The following is an 18,371-nucleotide window of genomic DNA, read 5'->3' as shown; positions in this document are numbered from 1 at the left end:
GTTCAACAATCTTACTTTAACAATTTTACTTCATTGTTTTTAAACACTACTCTAGCCATGTTATGGCATACTCTGAATATCCATTCCCAGGAGTCCATAGCAAAATAAGAAGCCACACCAGAGAAGCTATGGTACATGTACACACATACGTGCACATGTATAAATGTTTGACAAAGCACAAAGTACCCACTTTTTCCTGCAAATGGCCAGGAATTTATTCTTTTCCCTGTATGGAAATCAGCACATTCAGATTCTTGGTAGTCTCAAAACTTATAACTCAGGACAGTTACAATTAAATTGAACAGTTGGCATGTACATGCATGTTATGGTACACTGTATGTGTCACTCGTAATAGCAAACAATCGGAACAGCTGGCATGTAGTATGTTATGCCACTTATGAGCAATTGCTATTACTGACTAATGTATATGTTTATTCTTTGTAATGTATTTAAAGACCATATGTATATATACAATACATAGTCTGTGAATACATCGGGGTATCCAGTGTATATGTACATGTGAAGTTACTCCTGATTCCAAATTTTTAAAAATATACTTGCAGCTCTGAGAAATGATTTTGAGTGCACAAGTAAATATTTCAAGAAAATGATCCAATTAATGCGTAAGAGGCACTTGATGGAAATTATATTCAATCAGAGACAAATTATGCAGTCTTCATGCATGACGGTGTGGCAATTTATTGCTAATTCATGCACGTCAAAAAGAAGGTGAAGACAATAGAGTCAAGCCACATGTCACAGGTGTTTGTTGAGATGTTTACTCCACAGACTGATAAAAAGGTAGATGAGGAGAACACATACAAACTTCACAGCAGTGCTCATGAACATAACTTCATCGGGAATGCAAAATGCAATCACATAACCATAATTCCAGATTCTTGCTGTAAGATAGAGGAATCCCAATACGATGCTTTTAGCGTCGATCTGCGCACTTCCGCATTGGAAAACGAGGCTATATGTGTCAGCTTCAATTCTTAATATGATCAGACGATTGAAAGTAAGGCCCAAGACAAAAAATACAAAAAGGTATGTTAAGTCCAGACTTTTCAGGCTGCCAAATTTTGTGGAAGAGTCTTTCAGGATGACTCTACACGTAAAATCAAAAGAAAAAATATGGCAATTTACCGTGAACTAATGTACCTGCAGTGGGCGTGGTTTAAACTGAAGTGGCGTCACACTTACGAACCGGATACTGCATGTACTGTGTCAACTCAGCGGGGGCGCGCGATGAAATTCATCACAGAGAGCCTCAGTTTCAATGCGGATACGTGCAGATGGCACTAATGTGACATCCCTCTATAAGTTCATCTCTCAAAACTTGTAAGAAAGGCAGCAAGTCACCTCACAAGAATGACCTGGGAACTAGAAGAGTGAACAAGTGATGCTGCATATTACAGGGCATGATTTAAAGACATTGTATAACAATCATGCCACCAACATTATGTGACCTCTACAGTATCCTCATAGAGTCCAAGTCGCACCCCTTTATCAAGGCTATCTGGCAGACTACTGTTACATGATGGTGGATAAAGATAGGCATCACTCTGACAGGACATCACTGGCTGATGGTGGGACCTGCAGAAAGAAAAATCAATTAGATCCAAGCCTCCAAAAATCTGACGCTTCGAAAGTCTGACGTTTGATTTGATGGTTCTTACGAGTGTATGAAGACAGCACTAGGAACAAGACTGGTTGCCCGTGCAAGTATGGTGTACTATTTAAGACATATACAAAAATTTTTAAGATTTCAAAAGTATTACAGTCGCAAAAATGCTTTTTATGTTTACGCATAGTGATATGTTGGATTAAACAAATACTGGACCAGTGTACGACTGTGCAGGTAGTCTGCTCAATTTAGTTTTCCTAACAGGGTCAGTACTGTGGGCACGAGGTGGGAACAAAGTTGAATCTCACAAGTGACACGTCGTGTGGGCCCGCAGTCCTCCATGTTTCACAGTCAATCGCACTGATGCCTCATATTAAGTCCGACACCTCGTTGGTCCGATGTCGGATTTATGAGAAATTGGACCTTTGAGGTGTCGGAACTATGAGGCCAAAAAAAAATTGCCCATAAATCTGACGCCTCATTATTCCGACACCTCATAAGTCAAAAAATTCGGACTTCCCAGGCATTGGACCTATGAAGCATCGGACTTATGCACATAATGAGTCATACCAAGCCTGTTATTTTAGTGTTTTGAGGACCCTAGATGGCCCAGCCGCAGAGATGAGATTTGGGGGGACTGGCATACCCATTTCCATTGTATTTATTTGACAAAATATTGATGAAAGGAAGACATAAGAGCCGGAAAACACTATGTATAGTGCCTAATTACTTAACAGTGTGACTCACAGTGAGTCATGCTCCCACTTGGACGTATATTACAAAATAACTCACTCTTCGGAGGGAACCCATTAAACTTTTATCTTTGAGCAAGGGAGCAATTGCAATTGTGCTCCCACAAGGTTGTCAAATTTGTGCTGTGGTACATGTCCTTATCTCATGTTCAGGATCAGCCTCGGGTCAAATCCCACCAAGTGTATACATGTGGGAGAAATGTTTCTGACTTAAGGTTTTCTGGTTTTCTTCAAACATGGCAGAAGTGTTTCCCCAAATGAACATTTCATTTACAATCTTACTTTCAAGGGAGTTTTCTGGGTAACAAATGACTTGTGATGAAATGAAAAGAATAAAATATTTATATTTCATGTTTCCATGAAAATGACTACAATTACATATCCCTATCCCTTCCCTATCCTACTGTACCTATTATTGGTGACATATGTTCAGTATATACTGCAGAGCAAAAGTGTTCAACTTCTGGTACTGGTACATGTACATAAAACAGCAACTTACAAGGTGTACTACTGCTACATTATGGCCTGCTCACATGTACGTGCAAATGTTCAAGTACATGTACATGTATGAGAAACCTTTCTATAATCAATTTGCATCCAGCCAGGGGTTTAGACAACTTTTACTAGCCAGACTCCACACAGTTGGGAAGGAAATGTGGACAGCCCGGCACAAATGGCTGCATCATTAAACAACAAAGCATGACAAAGTAATGCAGTGCATATTATGATATTCTAAGAATTGTAAATATTTCATTGGATGGACAGAAAAACACTAATCATGGGGATGGGATAGCCGAAAAATATTAAATTTCAATTTGGCAAATTTTGGCAAAAGTGGATTGGTATGGCAAATTGTTGCCACTACAGCTTCAACACTACTCAAGAGGTCACCAGATATTTCCCACTACAACTGACCAAATTTTTCATACATGTAACTGCTGCAAATTTATGTTGACTCTACAAACCAAAAACCTTGGTACTGAGACCCTTGCTAGGTGCTGAGAACTTGCAGCAAAGTACACTCCCCCCCCCCCGTTATGTAATTTCTAAGTTAAAACGATGAGTACTACATGTACATGTTCTGGCATGCTTTAAATGTATGCAAAGTGGATGGAGTTGTAAGCAGAAAAGAGTGAACCACTGCTTTGGAAGTGCTCGTGACCTTGCCAGGGAGTGCTACAGGTACATGTACGATGGCAGAAATTGTGTATATAACTCAGTGGATACCTTTGTGGTTCTTTCCCCAGCTCATCGAGTGAACTGAAAAACAAACAGCATGCAAAACTTAAATCAATACGAATTGATTTCACTTTAAAAACCACCCTAAAAGGTACAGTGTAAATGTACATGTGAGGAGCAGTTTCTTACATATAGGATGGAAAAGTGCAGCATTTAGGGATATAGACTGTGTAGGAACTAGAACCACGGGTAACGGTCCTCAATCCCTCTGTGCGAGGATCAAGGACTGTTGGAGAAACAAAGAAATGTTTGAGGTGTTTCCATGGAGAAATTTTAAAACAAAAGCATTAAATGGTATGCCACAATAGGTTTCACATACGTATGTCATACATGTATGTACATGAAACTCAGAATGTCACCCGTTTATTCTTTTTATTGGAATGTTCCTAAGAAAAATTTGCTGATAACATAGGGAATAAAATCAAAAACTCTAATGAATCAAACTTTAGTTTGGTAATTCCTGTGTTCTCATTTATCACATGGACCCGCAGAACTGTAAATGTTTGGAGGTTGTTGATGAAATTGGCCGTTCAATTCTTTTAACATTGCCCCTTTTCCATTTTTCCCTCTTCTGAGGGTTTCTGTATTAGTATACGTTTTACTTCAGGGGCATGCCTAGTTCCTGTAATACCAACAGAGGCACACTATTAGTGCCCAACACTTAAATGAAAATGGAAGAGTTCGTCACAGACATGTGACAGTGTGGGATGATGAGCTCCATGATGAGACCACAGATGTCATATAAAAAAATGGACTCGCTATGCTCCTGTATCCACTGAAGCTACCAGTGGCCATCTTACCATGCTGAAATGGTGATTGTTGGCTCACTATTGTTGCCACAAACAATCTGGTTAACAATGGCAAACAAGCTCAATTACCTTCGTATTTAGAATAAGATTTTCCCCGTGGCCTCATTAAGGCGAGTGAATAAGGGAATTAAGAGTTCAGATTTTTTACATGATGTTCATAGATGAGACCAAGGAGACACGACACAGCCTCCACCAGTTCATGAGCAGAACATGCTACATGTAAAACAACCCTTAAGGTGTATCATCCCCTCTAAAGTGAAACAAATGCAATGCTTATGTGTACTGCTGTATGTACATGTAGATCCTTATGACTGCATTTCAATAAATCTGCCAATATTCCTGTTAAAAAATATGGCCATACCCATTTGAACAGAGTTGCACTGTACCATGAGGCATGAATGATGTACATGTAAATGTGCAAACAATTAAACCAATTTGGACAATGAAGAAACAGCAAAATACATCACATGTGGTCTTTGGAACTGTACATGTACTTACTCGTAGCTGACAGTTTTGAAGTTTTTGACTTTCAGAAATGTCAAAAGGGACTTGGGCACGTTGTTTTTAGCTAGTAGTTCCTGAAACATTGAAAGAATGACACTAACAGCTCCCTAGAGGCATATTTTGCATCCTTTAGGACTGTACAGTCTTCATACAATATTAAAGCAATATCTGATTCAATGTGACATTTGTATGAAATTTCCTTGCACTAAAAATGAGTTCATCTAAATGCAAATCTTGCTAATAAATACTAAAATGCACAAATTAAACAGCTATTAAATGTTTGCATAACACATTGGCATCTGCACCACACATGAACTGATTTTCTCTTTGCTCACATTGCAAAATAACCATTGGCTAAGACAATCCTCTGCTAACATTCTAGCTTCTACACTGATTCTGCACCACCTTTTAAGTCAGTGCTCCACTCCAGTCTGGCATCTCTCCTGAAGATAACGAGAGCATCCTGGTCCTAATGGCGAGTTTACACTCACCGGTTCTCAGAATTTCCACTCTTACATAAGAGACCAATTTCACATTGTGAAACCGCAAACGTCTCTAGCTTCCATAATGCACTTTCCAATCTTACTTAGTCTGACCTATGATACATGTATGATGTGCATGTAATCTGTGATGAGATGTTTGTAAAAGGACACGTATAAAAGGAGAACCAGAGCAATAATGCAAACCATAGGTCAAAAGTGTTTGGCATGAAATGGTACAGTGAGGAGGCAACATTAGGTTTGTAAGATTTGAAGCTTTGAGATGCAGGCTTGCGACTACACAATGGAATACATCTCTTTTGGAAGAGGTGTAGTTCTTAGAGGAACCGGTGAGTGTTAACCCTTCTGCAAGTTCAATATTAGGTTTGATCTAGTTGGGTTGAAATCAATCACAAGTCCTGTCTCAAGCCTGGTCACATCAAGCACTGTACTAACAAAGGATGAAGAATAACTCAGGAATGCTTCTGTAGCAGTTCACTTGCACTGCTTGTGACTTGAGAGTGATTTTAAATTGGTGTGATTTGCAGACGAGTTAATTACAAGTTGGCCATTTTCCCTTCCCTCTCTCCTTCCAGCCTGTCCAGACGTGACTATGGCTTTGAACAGGAAAAGGTCATGTGCCCAAATTACTGAAGTGGAGATTTTTTAACCCCAGGCCCAAATGCTCCACACAATTCATTCAGTCATACCAACCTGTAGATATGTCTCCAATGCCTGCCTCCTCTGCTCGATGCCTTTCATCGACAACGATCGCATCTTTTTTGGGGGAAAGTCAGGAGTCTCAATGGATTTCTTCACCTTTATAAAGACCAAAGCACTTTTGTCATCCAAATTTCTTTCTAAATACAATACTTTAAAATGGAAAGAATTCTGTTAACCCCTTCACACCGGGACGCGTAAAGACATGCTGTAAAAATTGAGACCCTCAGCCCGATTTTCAGCTATTATTTACGGTGAAAGAAGGCAGACCCTGGCTCTTGTGTATATGGTAATTGGACCTTGTGTGTAGCCCAGAAATGAAAAGACCAAATTTGCATCATAATCACTAGCTTCACAATTTTGAAAAGAGGCAATTGGAATGTGGAAGCTTGAGTAGAGCTGCATGCCACCGAACAATCAACCTTAATTCAAAACATGCAGAGCACGCTGGGCCACAAACTGAGAATTTGCAGTTTGGCAGGTGGCCTTAAGGCCAAGTGAGGCTGGAATTCTTCCGAGTTGGCTTTCGGCAAGAAATTCCCGCCGAGAAGGGGTTAATATCCCTCAGCATAGACTGCTATCATTTTATTCAAATGCTACATGTAGAATGCTGCACCAGTACACCAAGTTTATATACCATGTTAGGATGAATCATTCTGAATGTGAAACCCTTTAAATACATGTACAATGTACATGTGTACCAGTATATAGTCAAATGCTCAAACGCATTCAGATACTTTTAGAGCTGGTTGCCCTTGAAATATTAAAGAAATCTCCATCAGTTAACCACACTCACTGCATTTTTTTCAAAACTGAACAATATTGATGTTACCACAAAACCAAACAACAGCGCACTTGGTGGGGATGCAGATTCCCTTTGTGCAGAAGATGTACTGGTATTAAGCTGTGAATCCAAAACACAGCAGATGGCACCAACCAATGTGGCTCTCAAACCCTTTACCTTTGTACAGAACTCAAAAAAGATGTTGAAAGATGCTTCCTGATATGTGTATCTACATGTACAAAGCACTGCATTTTTACTTGAAGTGCCCAGATAAAAATAATATGTAACTTTTGCAACTAGGTTTTTAAAAATGGTTTATAAATAGCATTTTCAATGACATTTTGTCAACAACTGCAAACATTGGAAGCAAATTAATAGGCATTAACAGTAAAATTCACATTTTTGGGGTTCAAACTACAGACCCACCCATTGGCATTGGGCATACTTGATGTACATGTAGGCAACAACTTTTTTTTGCTAAACAGATGCTCCGATCTCTAGAAAATCTGTTAAGAGCATGTAAGTCAAACCGACGTCCCATACACTTGCCCAACATGGTCAAGAGGCTGTCATGTCAATCAAGTGGGAATAAGTATACATGTACATGTACATGCTTCGCCAGTCTATCACCCAAGCACATGTTTATTCCCTTATTAATGTTATTTGTACCTCTGAAATCGTTAGGAGAGCCACAACTTAAGTAGTCAAACTTGGTGTTTATTCAAAATGCCAAAAAATTAATGACAATGCAAACTGCACTGGTTCTGTCGACCAAATCTTTCAACATATGTACATGTATGTATGTTGTACATGTATGCCATTTTCAGTTGACGGAAACCTGTGGTAAGTACATGCATTTTTAAAGCAAGGGTACCAGTTCTAAATCATAGGATGTGAAAGCCAATTATTGACTGGCTGCTTTCATTATGCCGAGATAATCCAGCATTTTTTGAAACAGTATACCACTATTTGGGGCATTCAGTGCGAGCGGATTACCACTGGGGACAAAAGTGCTCCATCCCCGCAGCAATGAGCCACACAGCACCGCTGCACGCTAATCTGGCCCCTATTGAAAAGACGTCAGCAGCGCACTGTGCCAGTTTCGGGAACAAACAGAAATTATATAACACCGCACAGTCTGGGCTCTTTTTACCAGGCTGCAGGCCTGGCTGAAATATTCCAGCGTCCATTGATGTTGTCTGTCAGATTAGAGTAAGTGTATGATTTTTTAAAGAATTCTGAAAACAGAAAAAAATGCAGAATACTCTGTCCCAGCAGGATCAACATATAAATGCCCCTGGCAGGAGTGATTAAAGGTGCCCCCTTCAAACATTCCAATCTGCTGAATTACAGCTACACGTAATGTACCGGTATGTGAAACTAACACATCATGTCTTCGCAGCACTGAAACCAGGGCCGAACATGTACAATGTACATGTAGCTTGTGTTTACAAAAATACACTTCCCACTCTACTTCCTTAAATTCCATTCATGTAAATTCAAGACAGTGATTTACCAAAAAAAAAAAGACTGTCAGGCATATGACAGAATTAGGTTGCCTAAAAAAGTAACCTGTCATACTTGATATCACAGTTATTTGACCACAGAATATTGCTTATGATCACACCACCATAGGCCACCAACAGGGTGCCTTCCACCTGCAACAGAGATATGTATACCCGTACATGTAAAGTACATGTACATATACAAGTAGTTCAATTGGCTTGTTCTGCAAGTTTGCCTCGTTCTAAGGATTTCAAATATAAAGCAAAATAACACCTCAGTCCTCATTTTCTCCTGCTTACTGACAGGTACCCAGCCAAAAAAAGCAGAAAACAACCAGGAACATGTCTCTGAACATGTATGGATACAGATACCCCGGGACTTCCTGTCACCACTCCAGACTAGATGATTTGGAAAAGGAATGGTAACCCTGGATTCTTGGACACTTCAACAGAAAAAGTAACAGAAATATGAGTAAAAGACACAAAGATCTTCTAAATTTCTTTGACTACCAGTATACTAAAAGCTGTGCTCACATATAAACTGCAAGTACAACTAATCTCCTTTCCACGAGATTTTTGGCTGTCTTCCAGTTTTGGTGAAATACACTCAAGTTAATTATTTCTCAGATTTCTGAAATTATTCTACGTGTAATTTCAATGATTTCTCTCAAGCAATTTCTTCAGTTTATTTACATGTACAACAGGCCCTTTCTGCTTAAAAAACAATCAATTATGGCTACAACTGGTAGAAGTCACACAATGTCAACAATACAGTAGTATACTGTGCTTCCAGCAACGGTGACTATGCTTGGGCTTGTACGTGTACTTCAGTAAAGAACCCTCTCTGTGATGTCACGGTAGACTTCTCTCAAGTTGGTAGTTGGGTCGATGAACCACCCCGTACGACAAAGGCCCTTCTAACATGTCTAAAATTAAATACAGTGTGCAAAAATCTTCGAAGTTTTCTGATAATCTGTGACCACAAAACATCTGTTAGTGTTCTGCACTCCTTACAGAATCCTTAATTCTTAAAGATCACAATAGCTTAAATATATTCTTAACTTAAATTGCGAATGTCTCTTCAATCAAAATCAATATCTTTCATTCAGGACTTGATTTGTAACATCCATTGAAGAATCTACATATACATGTAGATTCACACTTCACACTTTTGGGCCATCTTTAGCTTTTTCAAAACCATACTGATGCACAATCATTTGTAACCCTCAATTTATCATCTAAGACTTAAATTACATCATCATTTTTCTAGACTGAATTACTGTAATATTGAAGATTCCAATGTAATGTAACTTTATACAATTCAAGTTTTTGCTCAGTCGACACTTTCATGTTGTGGTTGAGAAACTTAGAAGACAGGAGGCAGACTGTCGTCACTAATGTCAAGATGACCACAACAGATGTCATGTATTTGGCTGGGAAATGACAAATGCTGGGCATCGGGACTGAATTTCCCTTTCTCTGAAGGATCAAACTGATCCCAGATTTGTTGAATCCGTTGTCTTCAGATTCCAGAAGCAGGGAAAGTTGGAACGGGTCTCTGTACTTCCACTCAGAAGTTACTCCAGACAAATCAAATTCTCATTTCCCCCCTTTCTCTCTCTCCCTCAACCTATGGTCTCATGACCTGATACCATCAAGAAAATCCTTTAACTCTTAACCTTCGGTATACCAGGTCTCATGACATGATACCATCAAAAAATTATTAAATGTCTTTTTGTTTTTTAATTTTACAAACTGGTAAACTGGTGCCTTCTGCTGACAATTAGGGTACATTTTTTCGGAACGCTACCATGGCATGTAGACAAAACAATCTTGCGTAAAATGGGTGAAGGTTGAAATTTGGCACTTATGCTGTTAGTGGCTGCAGAAAGTCTATGCGGGAATTGAATTGTGCACAAGTACATGTATGCTAATGGCTAAAACTTTTACCATTTCATTTTATGCAGGGTATATCCAATTCTAAATTAAACCACACAGTAGAATAAAACAAACAGGCTAAAATACATGTAATAAAAACTTAATTCATGACGGAGTAACTGTAACACTTCCTCTTTCTAACCCCAACGGTCCCCCAAATGGCCCAAACCTTTTGCCATTGGAGGACTGCACTCAGGGTCATGACCTTTAGATTAGCAATTACCCACTTGGATGTTAAAAAATCTAAAGAGCTACTACCCACCACTGTGCAAGAGTCCCGCATGTCCGCATCGCCCCACAGTGACATACATTTGTACATACCGCCCCATACACATACATTGTAAATAGGAAAACTGTTGACTTTGTAAGGTGGTCTTGTCACCTGTTGTGTAAAGGTTATAATGGGGGGAAACATTTTTTTTCACTGCATCTTTAATTAATACAGCCACGGTAGTGTTTTGCATTACAAACTCTAAACCTACCTTTATTCATCACCTACCTGTTTATGAAGTGAATGAAACTCCCTATATCGCTTCTCAATGACATGGGTTTTGCCAGAGACTTGAACAACAACTTGGTAAGCCTGTAAATGAAATTGTGCCAGCAGCTGTACAATGCACTAAATATCTAAAAGCAACTATCCTTTTACAGTAACTTTATTGACCTTTTAGCTGAAAGTTAAGATAACTGTAAACCTGTGAAACAAGGTTATGAGACCAGGTGTTATGATACTTGTGATAGCAAGAACTTATACAATGAATGCCATCCAAGCTGTGTATCAAACATTCCAAAAATCTAGTTTGGAGATATGAGCCGTCATTATTCCGAAGAATAATTTACATCTTCTCCATATTTACAATGAGCAACTGCTACTAGTAAGGCTGGATATTACTCAAGTACTGCTTGTCCAAATCTGAGCCATTTATTCGGGAGTGATAGAAAGGTTGTTCATATCGGAGCTATACACTCACGAATGGTCAGGGAGTTGTTTCTCCAAAGCTGCCCGCTCGGGAATGATCGATGCTGACCGCTGGAGCTGGTGGCTTTATATAGACTTTTGGGTCCGCGTTTTAGTCAATGGGAGCACTGGATTGGGGTGGTTATGAATAATTCATACATGTAGAAAGTCTATGGAAGAAAAGTCTACGACGATTCTGTACACACTTGGTCTTCGCTGACTTAGTTTCTGGAGAGCGGTAAGGTCCGAGAAGTTTAGGAGCGGGAGGGTGAAAGGCTGTTCATGGGTGAGCTACGGGGGACTTGGTCAACGAGGGAAAGGAAAGGGTGAGCCTTTCTCGGTACTTTGGTAAGTTGGAAGTGTGCTTTGGAGTTGCGGTTCAAGGGCATGTTGCAGCTTAGAGCAACGGGGTTGCACGTGGAATGCAATACGCTGTGTACAATCCGTATAATCTACGTGTATATAGTCATTGCGCGCTCGCTGTGGGGTAAGTGGTGTGTGTAGTAGCATGTACACTGTAATCTACATGTACATGTAGAAAGGGGAACAGTTTGTGGGAGCGTAACAATAGTTTGGGTTTAGTGTGGTACATGTATGTACATTTTGTAAGTTCCGACTGCATGGGAAAGGCCCATTTTAGAACCTATCGCAGATATGCCAAGGTTGCTCCTTGACAGTTTGAGGGAGTGCAGCAGCCACTGTGTACATGTAATTGTAGCTGTATTTTACCCCCCCCCCGGACATGCTGGACTCAGAGGGTCATGAACAGTGTTGTGGTCAATGGGGAAAATCTCTTGCAGTCGGCATGTCAGTATGGCCTTTTTATGTACAACCGCAATGCAACACCTCAATGCAACACCTCATCCACAGATTGTACATGTATAATGATTAGCAAAGAGGCAGTTGCACGGCATTTGCTAATACTTCAGCTATCTTTTGCATGGCCAACAGAACTACAACCGTAGTCAACCAAGTTCAGTATAATCATAGCTACATGTACCAAGGAATTACCTGTATGCATTTACCACTGGTACTGCGTGCAAATGCACATTGTGCATTGTGCGCATTCCAAAGCACTACTGGTAACCCTATAGAGCTGGGTTCAAACATTTGGTGAAGAGATAGTTTGGAAAAGTGCAGGATAATTTTCAACAAATCAAAATTCAACAAAAATAAAACTCTCTTTGGATTACTTCGGGAGGCTAGTGTAGTTTCACTTCACCCAGTACACTACTGGAAGCAGTCAATATTTGAGCTCAACTGCAGAATACCCTGCATGATCATCCTCCTGGCTGACTATGAGGTCAAAATGTCTCACAGTTCTCATGGGGATGTCCACTTCATACTTATGTACATGTAACCAGTGATTGCAGGGGTGGGAAGGAATTCCATGAACACAGAAAACCCACAATGACCTTGTGCATAAACCTACTGTATGAGACTAGTCTTTAAAAAAAGTACCTTAAAGTAAATGCTTCAGAATTTTCTTAGCTAAATTTCACTTTTTCTGTACATGGAACTCTTTCCCAGGGGTGTATTTTCAAGTTGCAGGGTATTCTGTAAACTACAATTACAGCTTACTCCTATATTTGTCATGTTTGTGTACTGGGGCCTACATATGTACAGTACATGTACAGTACATGTATGCAGAAAATGCACTAATTATGAAATTTCATGTTAGGACACAAGAAACAAAAGATAAAAGTGTTCCATGTTAACATTGGGGATGGTGCCATGTACGTCAACAATACAAACTGAATGGAGGGGCAGAGTCAACTTGGTCCGATGCCTTTCAAACGCACCCATGCGGTATTCTAGCGAGATCTACAATTCGAAAAAACTTGGATCTCTTATAATCCCCTTTCACTAAGTATTGCTACTATGGTTTATCTTTGCACTTTGATGGACTGATCCAACAGCTTAGTACATGTATAGCCAGGATTATGTGTGCATTGGCATGTGCATGTATCTTTTCACCCATCAAGTTTAATCCCATGCATGCATGGTGTTGGTTGGCGTAACTTGGAATAAATAAATGAAATTATCATACACTCTTATCTCCTATAACTTTCAAAGTTGCAGATACATGTCCTGATATACATGTATGGCAACCTTTCCAGTACCTTCAGAAAGATAAAATATTTACTTCAGGAAAATATAATACTGTATGTCTCGCCAGTTTTAAGTTACCAAAATGAAATTGTTTGAGATCAATTAATGATCCCAACAAATTTTGGAAAGTGCTTATTCCTTTGCCGTGTTTGCACATAAAATCACCACAGGTTTCATTGGAAGTTGATGGATGTCTTTCAACATTTCTTCAAAATCAATCCTTGCATTTCCTTGCATGACTAACTGTGATTAACATGGTAGTATTGGTACGTGTACTTCATAGAGACCGAGTTGACTTGGGACCAAGTTGACTTTGAGAGCGCTTTGACTTGGACTGAGTTGGTTTCGGCCAAGTTGACATGTTTGACTCCACTGATCTCCACGTATATACATGTACATGTAGGCAATCATATGTATGAAGCCAAACAATGGTGGTTGTGTTTGTATTGCACATGTCCAATGTGAATAAGACTCACGTTGCAGCCGTTTATCGATATATCAACAGTAAAAACACCGCCAACTTGTGTTAATTGCGGTGGTCATGCTGTAACCATGGTTACCACGGTTACAGCATAATGGTTTGTGATGAATGGGGTGTAGGTTTGAATCCTAGGTTGAAATTGTGTACAGGGAGGTTTTTTCAGGAAAATAAAGCCTGAAAGTTATAAGAGCCTAATTTCACACGTGAAGTTTTTATGGTTGTTGAGCATCATGGATGTCTTTTTTTCCCCCTTTTTCTTGGTCCACGTCTTTGATGGGTTGTTTTTCGATGGGTCGTTTATTTGGTGGGCGGGTGGTTTGTTTGTTTGTTGGGATGTTTGTTTGTTTTCCGTTATTTTTGTACAGCATGTGTAATATCTTTGGTTTTTACATGTATAATTTTGTTTATTTTTCTAATGTTATCTTGTAATAATATATATATTTTTCTAATCTGTTAAAAATCCCTGTAATTGGGGGCTTGCCGCTGTTGGTGATAAATAAATTGTGCATGGTTGTAAACTGTGGTTTGGCTTCATGTGTGTGATTGCATACATGTATATACATGTACATGTAGCTCTTCCATTACAAGAATGGAGGTCAATGACTGACTCAAATTTGAATACAGGATTGCCCCTTTGGATGCACTGTCCCATTTCAAGGAAAATTCTCCACCACGGCACACTTAAAATTAAAAGTACCCTTAGGCCTACAGTTTCTTTGAAAAGAGGAGTCTGTGTCGGCATACTAAGATTGCTAAAAGTACAATGTATGACCTAGAATTAGCCCAGGTTGACTCCCTGACCATACTACATAATGTACAATGTAATGAAGACTGGCGTCCAATCTGGGCTAGACCCAGGATCAACTCTCAACGGCTCCCATGGGGGGGGCAAAGCAGACAAAAATCTCATAGAAAAATTGCCAGAAGAGCAGAAGCAAGTTGAGCCTGTGGGATGTCAATTGAAAAATGACTGCTGACATGGCTGAGAAGACTTGGGAATGTTCACTTTTGGGTGGTAAGTTTGTTTTTGGCGGATGGGCCTAGGCCTAATTAAAAATTTAATTGATTAACCCCAATTCCCTAGGGTGTGTGCAAAATCATATTAAAATTGGAGGATTCGGGGCTGTTAGAGTTAATTCAATTTAACGATGTTAACCTAACCTAAGCCATAGATTACAAATTTGAACACTGCTGAAGGAACAACACTATGAGAGGCCTCTGGGACTTCGGTTGCCCACAAATTCACAATCCAGAATGGGGCTCCCGACTTTGTTGATGTACTGTTTTCAATGAAGCTTGAATTAGTGTAGGGCACCCCTTTGCCCCAAAACTATCCTGGGCCTAGGCCTACATGTACATGTATGTCATGTACAGTGCATTACGTACTGTACATGTACATGTACGTCTACATGTATATGTAACGTTAGGCCAACACACAGCCCATAGAGAAATGTACTTAGCCTAATTCGTCTACCACTTCCCACCTCGGAAATTGTTTATAAACTTACCGTGTATTTTTCATCATCATGGACAATTTGCCTGACGTTTGGTATTGAAACACTAATCATGCCTGTGCTCTGAAGGAATTTCCAAAACACTTAATCTTTAGATATGGGTTAATCTTGAGTCAAACCTATTAGATGTTTTCACGTTCGCGGGATGCTGGTCTTGCATCCAAACGTATGGTGTACTATTTTATGGTGTACTATTTACGACAAACATTTCTCTCTTTCTATCTAGCCTCCCTCCAGGCGACGCAACCAGACGACGCGACGGCACGACGGCTCCCTTGCGTGGTGCCGTCGGGTCAAATCGTCGCCTTCTTGCCATTTCGTTTGTGCACACACGACGCGTTGCGTCGTGCGTCGCGTCATGCCGTCGCGTCGTGCTGTCCTAGGTCCTTTCTTGTTGCATTTTTCCCCACCTAGACGTCGCCCCTTCTGTCGCCCGTAGCGTCGTACCGTCGTTCGTCGTGTCGTGTATCACGTCGCCTGAAGCCCGACGCGACACACGACGCGTCGTGTGCTGTCGCCCTTTGCTTCACGGTGTTTATAGAGGGCGCTTTTACTGTTTTCTTTTATTTCTGTCCCCGTGCTTGCAAAGTACATGCTATTTACTCTTTGGTGTTGATTTGTTCTTGTTTTTATCTCATCCATTCCTCGATTTGGATTTATTTCTGTCATATTTTATTAAGAAAAAGAAAAAAGAAAATCGGCATATGTAGGAACTGCTCTCTCATAATAAGTGGAAGCCCAGAATTCGTCACTCTTTAAACCCAGCCAATGATTTCTATTTAATACTGTCGATGCAGTTCCCATTTCTGGTAGATTTGTAATCTTATAGATACCGCTATTTCTCAGTGGCTTACACTGGTAACGTTTTTACCTAGAGCAGGACAGGGACGAATTTGCAAGTATGGCAGGTTCAATGGAAGGAGAAATCACAGAGAGACAACAGAACAGTCTCCGTTCAGTCCAGTAGCCAAGTGAAGTGGCAGGTCACTGAATAGGGAAGTTATCACCTCCTGCTCAAGGACTCTTGTGGCTGGTTGCAAGTTCTGCTACCAACCGCAGTTCCAACACGCACTGTCAAGCAACCCAGACAAATTGTGTGACCTAAGTCTGGGGGAGTTAGGATTTCAAAAAGTAGGGGAACAAAATCAATTCTGTTACATAATTATTAGGAAGATCAAAATTAGAGCTGGAAAAGTTAAAACAACGTTGTGGCTCATGTTATTTATTTCCTGGAGACAAGGCTGATAGTTGGTCGTGACGCTCTTTCTACTTACATTTGATTAAAAAACAAGCAAACTTTTTTTCAACAACTCACTCTTAATGAAAACACAAAGTTAGAAAGTAACCATGAAAAGGAACAATGACAGAAACAAGGCCTGCAACCTACCCTCTCTTTGTACACTACCGCCACAGGCATGCAGAGCCTTGCAGCTTTTTCCGTGTATGTTGGTAACATACACGGAAAGTAAGTTGGTATTTTGGGCATGATGTTGCGTTAGTTCTTCTACCATCTAAACTCTACGATTGGACAATATTTCAAAAGCTGTAAGTTCAAAGCTCTGCATGCCCATGGCGGCAGCGAAATTGTGTAAATTTTTGCCAGGAACGATTGCCTGGGTTTTTGAGCTATCCTGTAAGAGCAGAGTGGCTAAACAAACAACAACAAAATGGTCTTTAAGTGCCCGAGAAGGTTGAGAGTTGCCACTTGAAAAATGGCTGCAATCTGACTTTTCGGGGGGTGATTTTGTTTTGTGGGAATAATTAAAAATTTAATTGGTTAACCAACAAAAAATTGAAAAGAAATCAAAAGATTAGGGACCGGACAATAATTTTATTTGTGTTTCAGCGATCTCAAGGATGTTGGTATGCATGTTATTGGGCCCTGAACAGTGCCGATTTTACACTGTTTTCAATGGGGCTTGAATTAGTGGACTGTACTCTACTATGCAAGTATGGGGGGCGGAAATGAAAGAAAACAGTAGAGGCGCCCTCTATAAACGCCGAGAAACAAAGAGCAACAGCACACGACGCGTTGTGTCGTGCGTCGTGTCGTGCTTCGCGTCGTGCTTCAGGCGACGTATTAGGCGATGCAATGCACGACACAACGTACGACCCGACGCACGACAGTACGACGCGATGGGCGACGGAAGGGGCGACGTTTAGGCGAAAAAAAATGCAACATGGAAAGGACCTCAGACAGCACGACGTGACGGACGACGGCACGACGCGTGTGTACAAAAGTAATGGCAAGAAGGCGACGTTGCGACCCGACGGCACGACGCAAGGGAGCCGTCGTGTCGTGTAGTTGCATCGCCTGGAGGGAGCACAAAGAGAGAGAAATGTGTGTCGTAAATAGTACACCATACGAGATAGCAATCTTCCCTTATCTCGACCCCAAGCTCCTGTTTGGAACTAGAACTATACTGCACCACCAATAAGCCCCTCAAACGACCGAGCCCCTAAACGACACACGCACGAATTGGGACTTAGGCACAGTCGCGCTAGGCTAGATGAGTTTAATCCTTACACCGGACTCTCGACCCTTACCTCAGGCTCGGTCCTTGACTCAGGACGACTTAGGTTAACTTGAACTTGCCTGCGCGCCGTTTTTATAGCTTTGCTAGCCGGCCGCTGCTGCAACTACGCCTGCGCGCACGCTACATGTGACCAAGCAGTGACTTCCTTAACCAATCGCCCTACGAACTATTGAAACATTTAGGTATGCCCTTTTTCTTTGGCATTAGAACGAATGGTGTTTCACATAGTATGGTTATTGCACCTATGAGTAGCACCAGCAAAAGCCCATTATAATGCCATAAATGCAGTAAGATTGTTAACATTGTAGGGGTCTGGGGATTCCCCGATAAGTTCATAAGCCTTGATATGAATATGAACTCTGACCTACCAATTTTTGGCTCAAGATTAGTCTTGGGCCGAGACGACAGAACT

At 40.6% G+C, this 18,371-nt stretch overlaps 1 protein-coding gene across 3 annotated transcripts; it reads right to left on the bottom strand.

Annotated features, from left to right (window-relative positions):
• Positions 1-183: 183 nt before the first annotated feature.
• On the bottom strand, positions 184-15,805 carry LOC110990724 (sorting nexin-24-like). Of its 3 annotated transcripts, XM_022255818.2 has the most exons (6): positions 15,417-15,798; positions 10,857-10,940; positions 6,125-6,229; positions 4,926-5,005; positions 3,607-3,639; positions 184-1,596 (listed from the first exon to the last, which is right to left on the bottom strand). In XM_022255818.2, the coding sequence occupies exons 1-6, from the start codon at positions 15,474-15,476 to the stop codon at positions 1,461-1,463; spliced, it is 498 nt and encodes a 165-aa protein (XP_022111510.1). In that variant the 5' UTR covers positions 15,477-15,798; the 3' UTR covers positions 184-1,460. The 3 variants fall into 3 exon arrangements, with proteins under 3 accessions (XP_022111510.1, XP_022111512.1, XP_022111511.1); XM_022255820.2 differs by lacking the exon at positions 10,857-10,940 and having other exon boundaries at positions 15,417-15,805; XM_022255819.2 differs by lacking the exon at positions 3,607-3,639 and having other exon boundaries at positions 15,417-15,804.
• Positions 15,806-18,371: the final 2,566 nt, after the last annotated feature.

The sequence above is a fragment of the Acanthaster planci genome, linkage group LG05 (assembly GCF_054643075.1).
Source record: "Acanthaster planci isolate LZ-2023a linkage group LG05, COTS_SCS, whole genome shotgun sequence".
NCBI lineage: Eukaryota > Metazoa > Echinodermata > Asteroidea > Valvatida > Acanthasteridae > Acanthaster > Acanthaster planci.
Note: the sequence above shows the minus strand (reverse complement) of the source record. Positions and strands in the feature narration are given on the sequence as shown.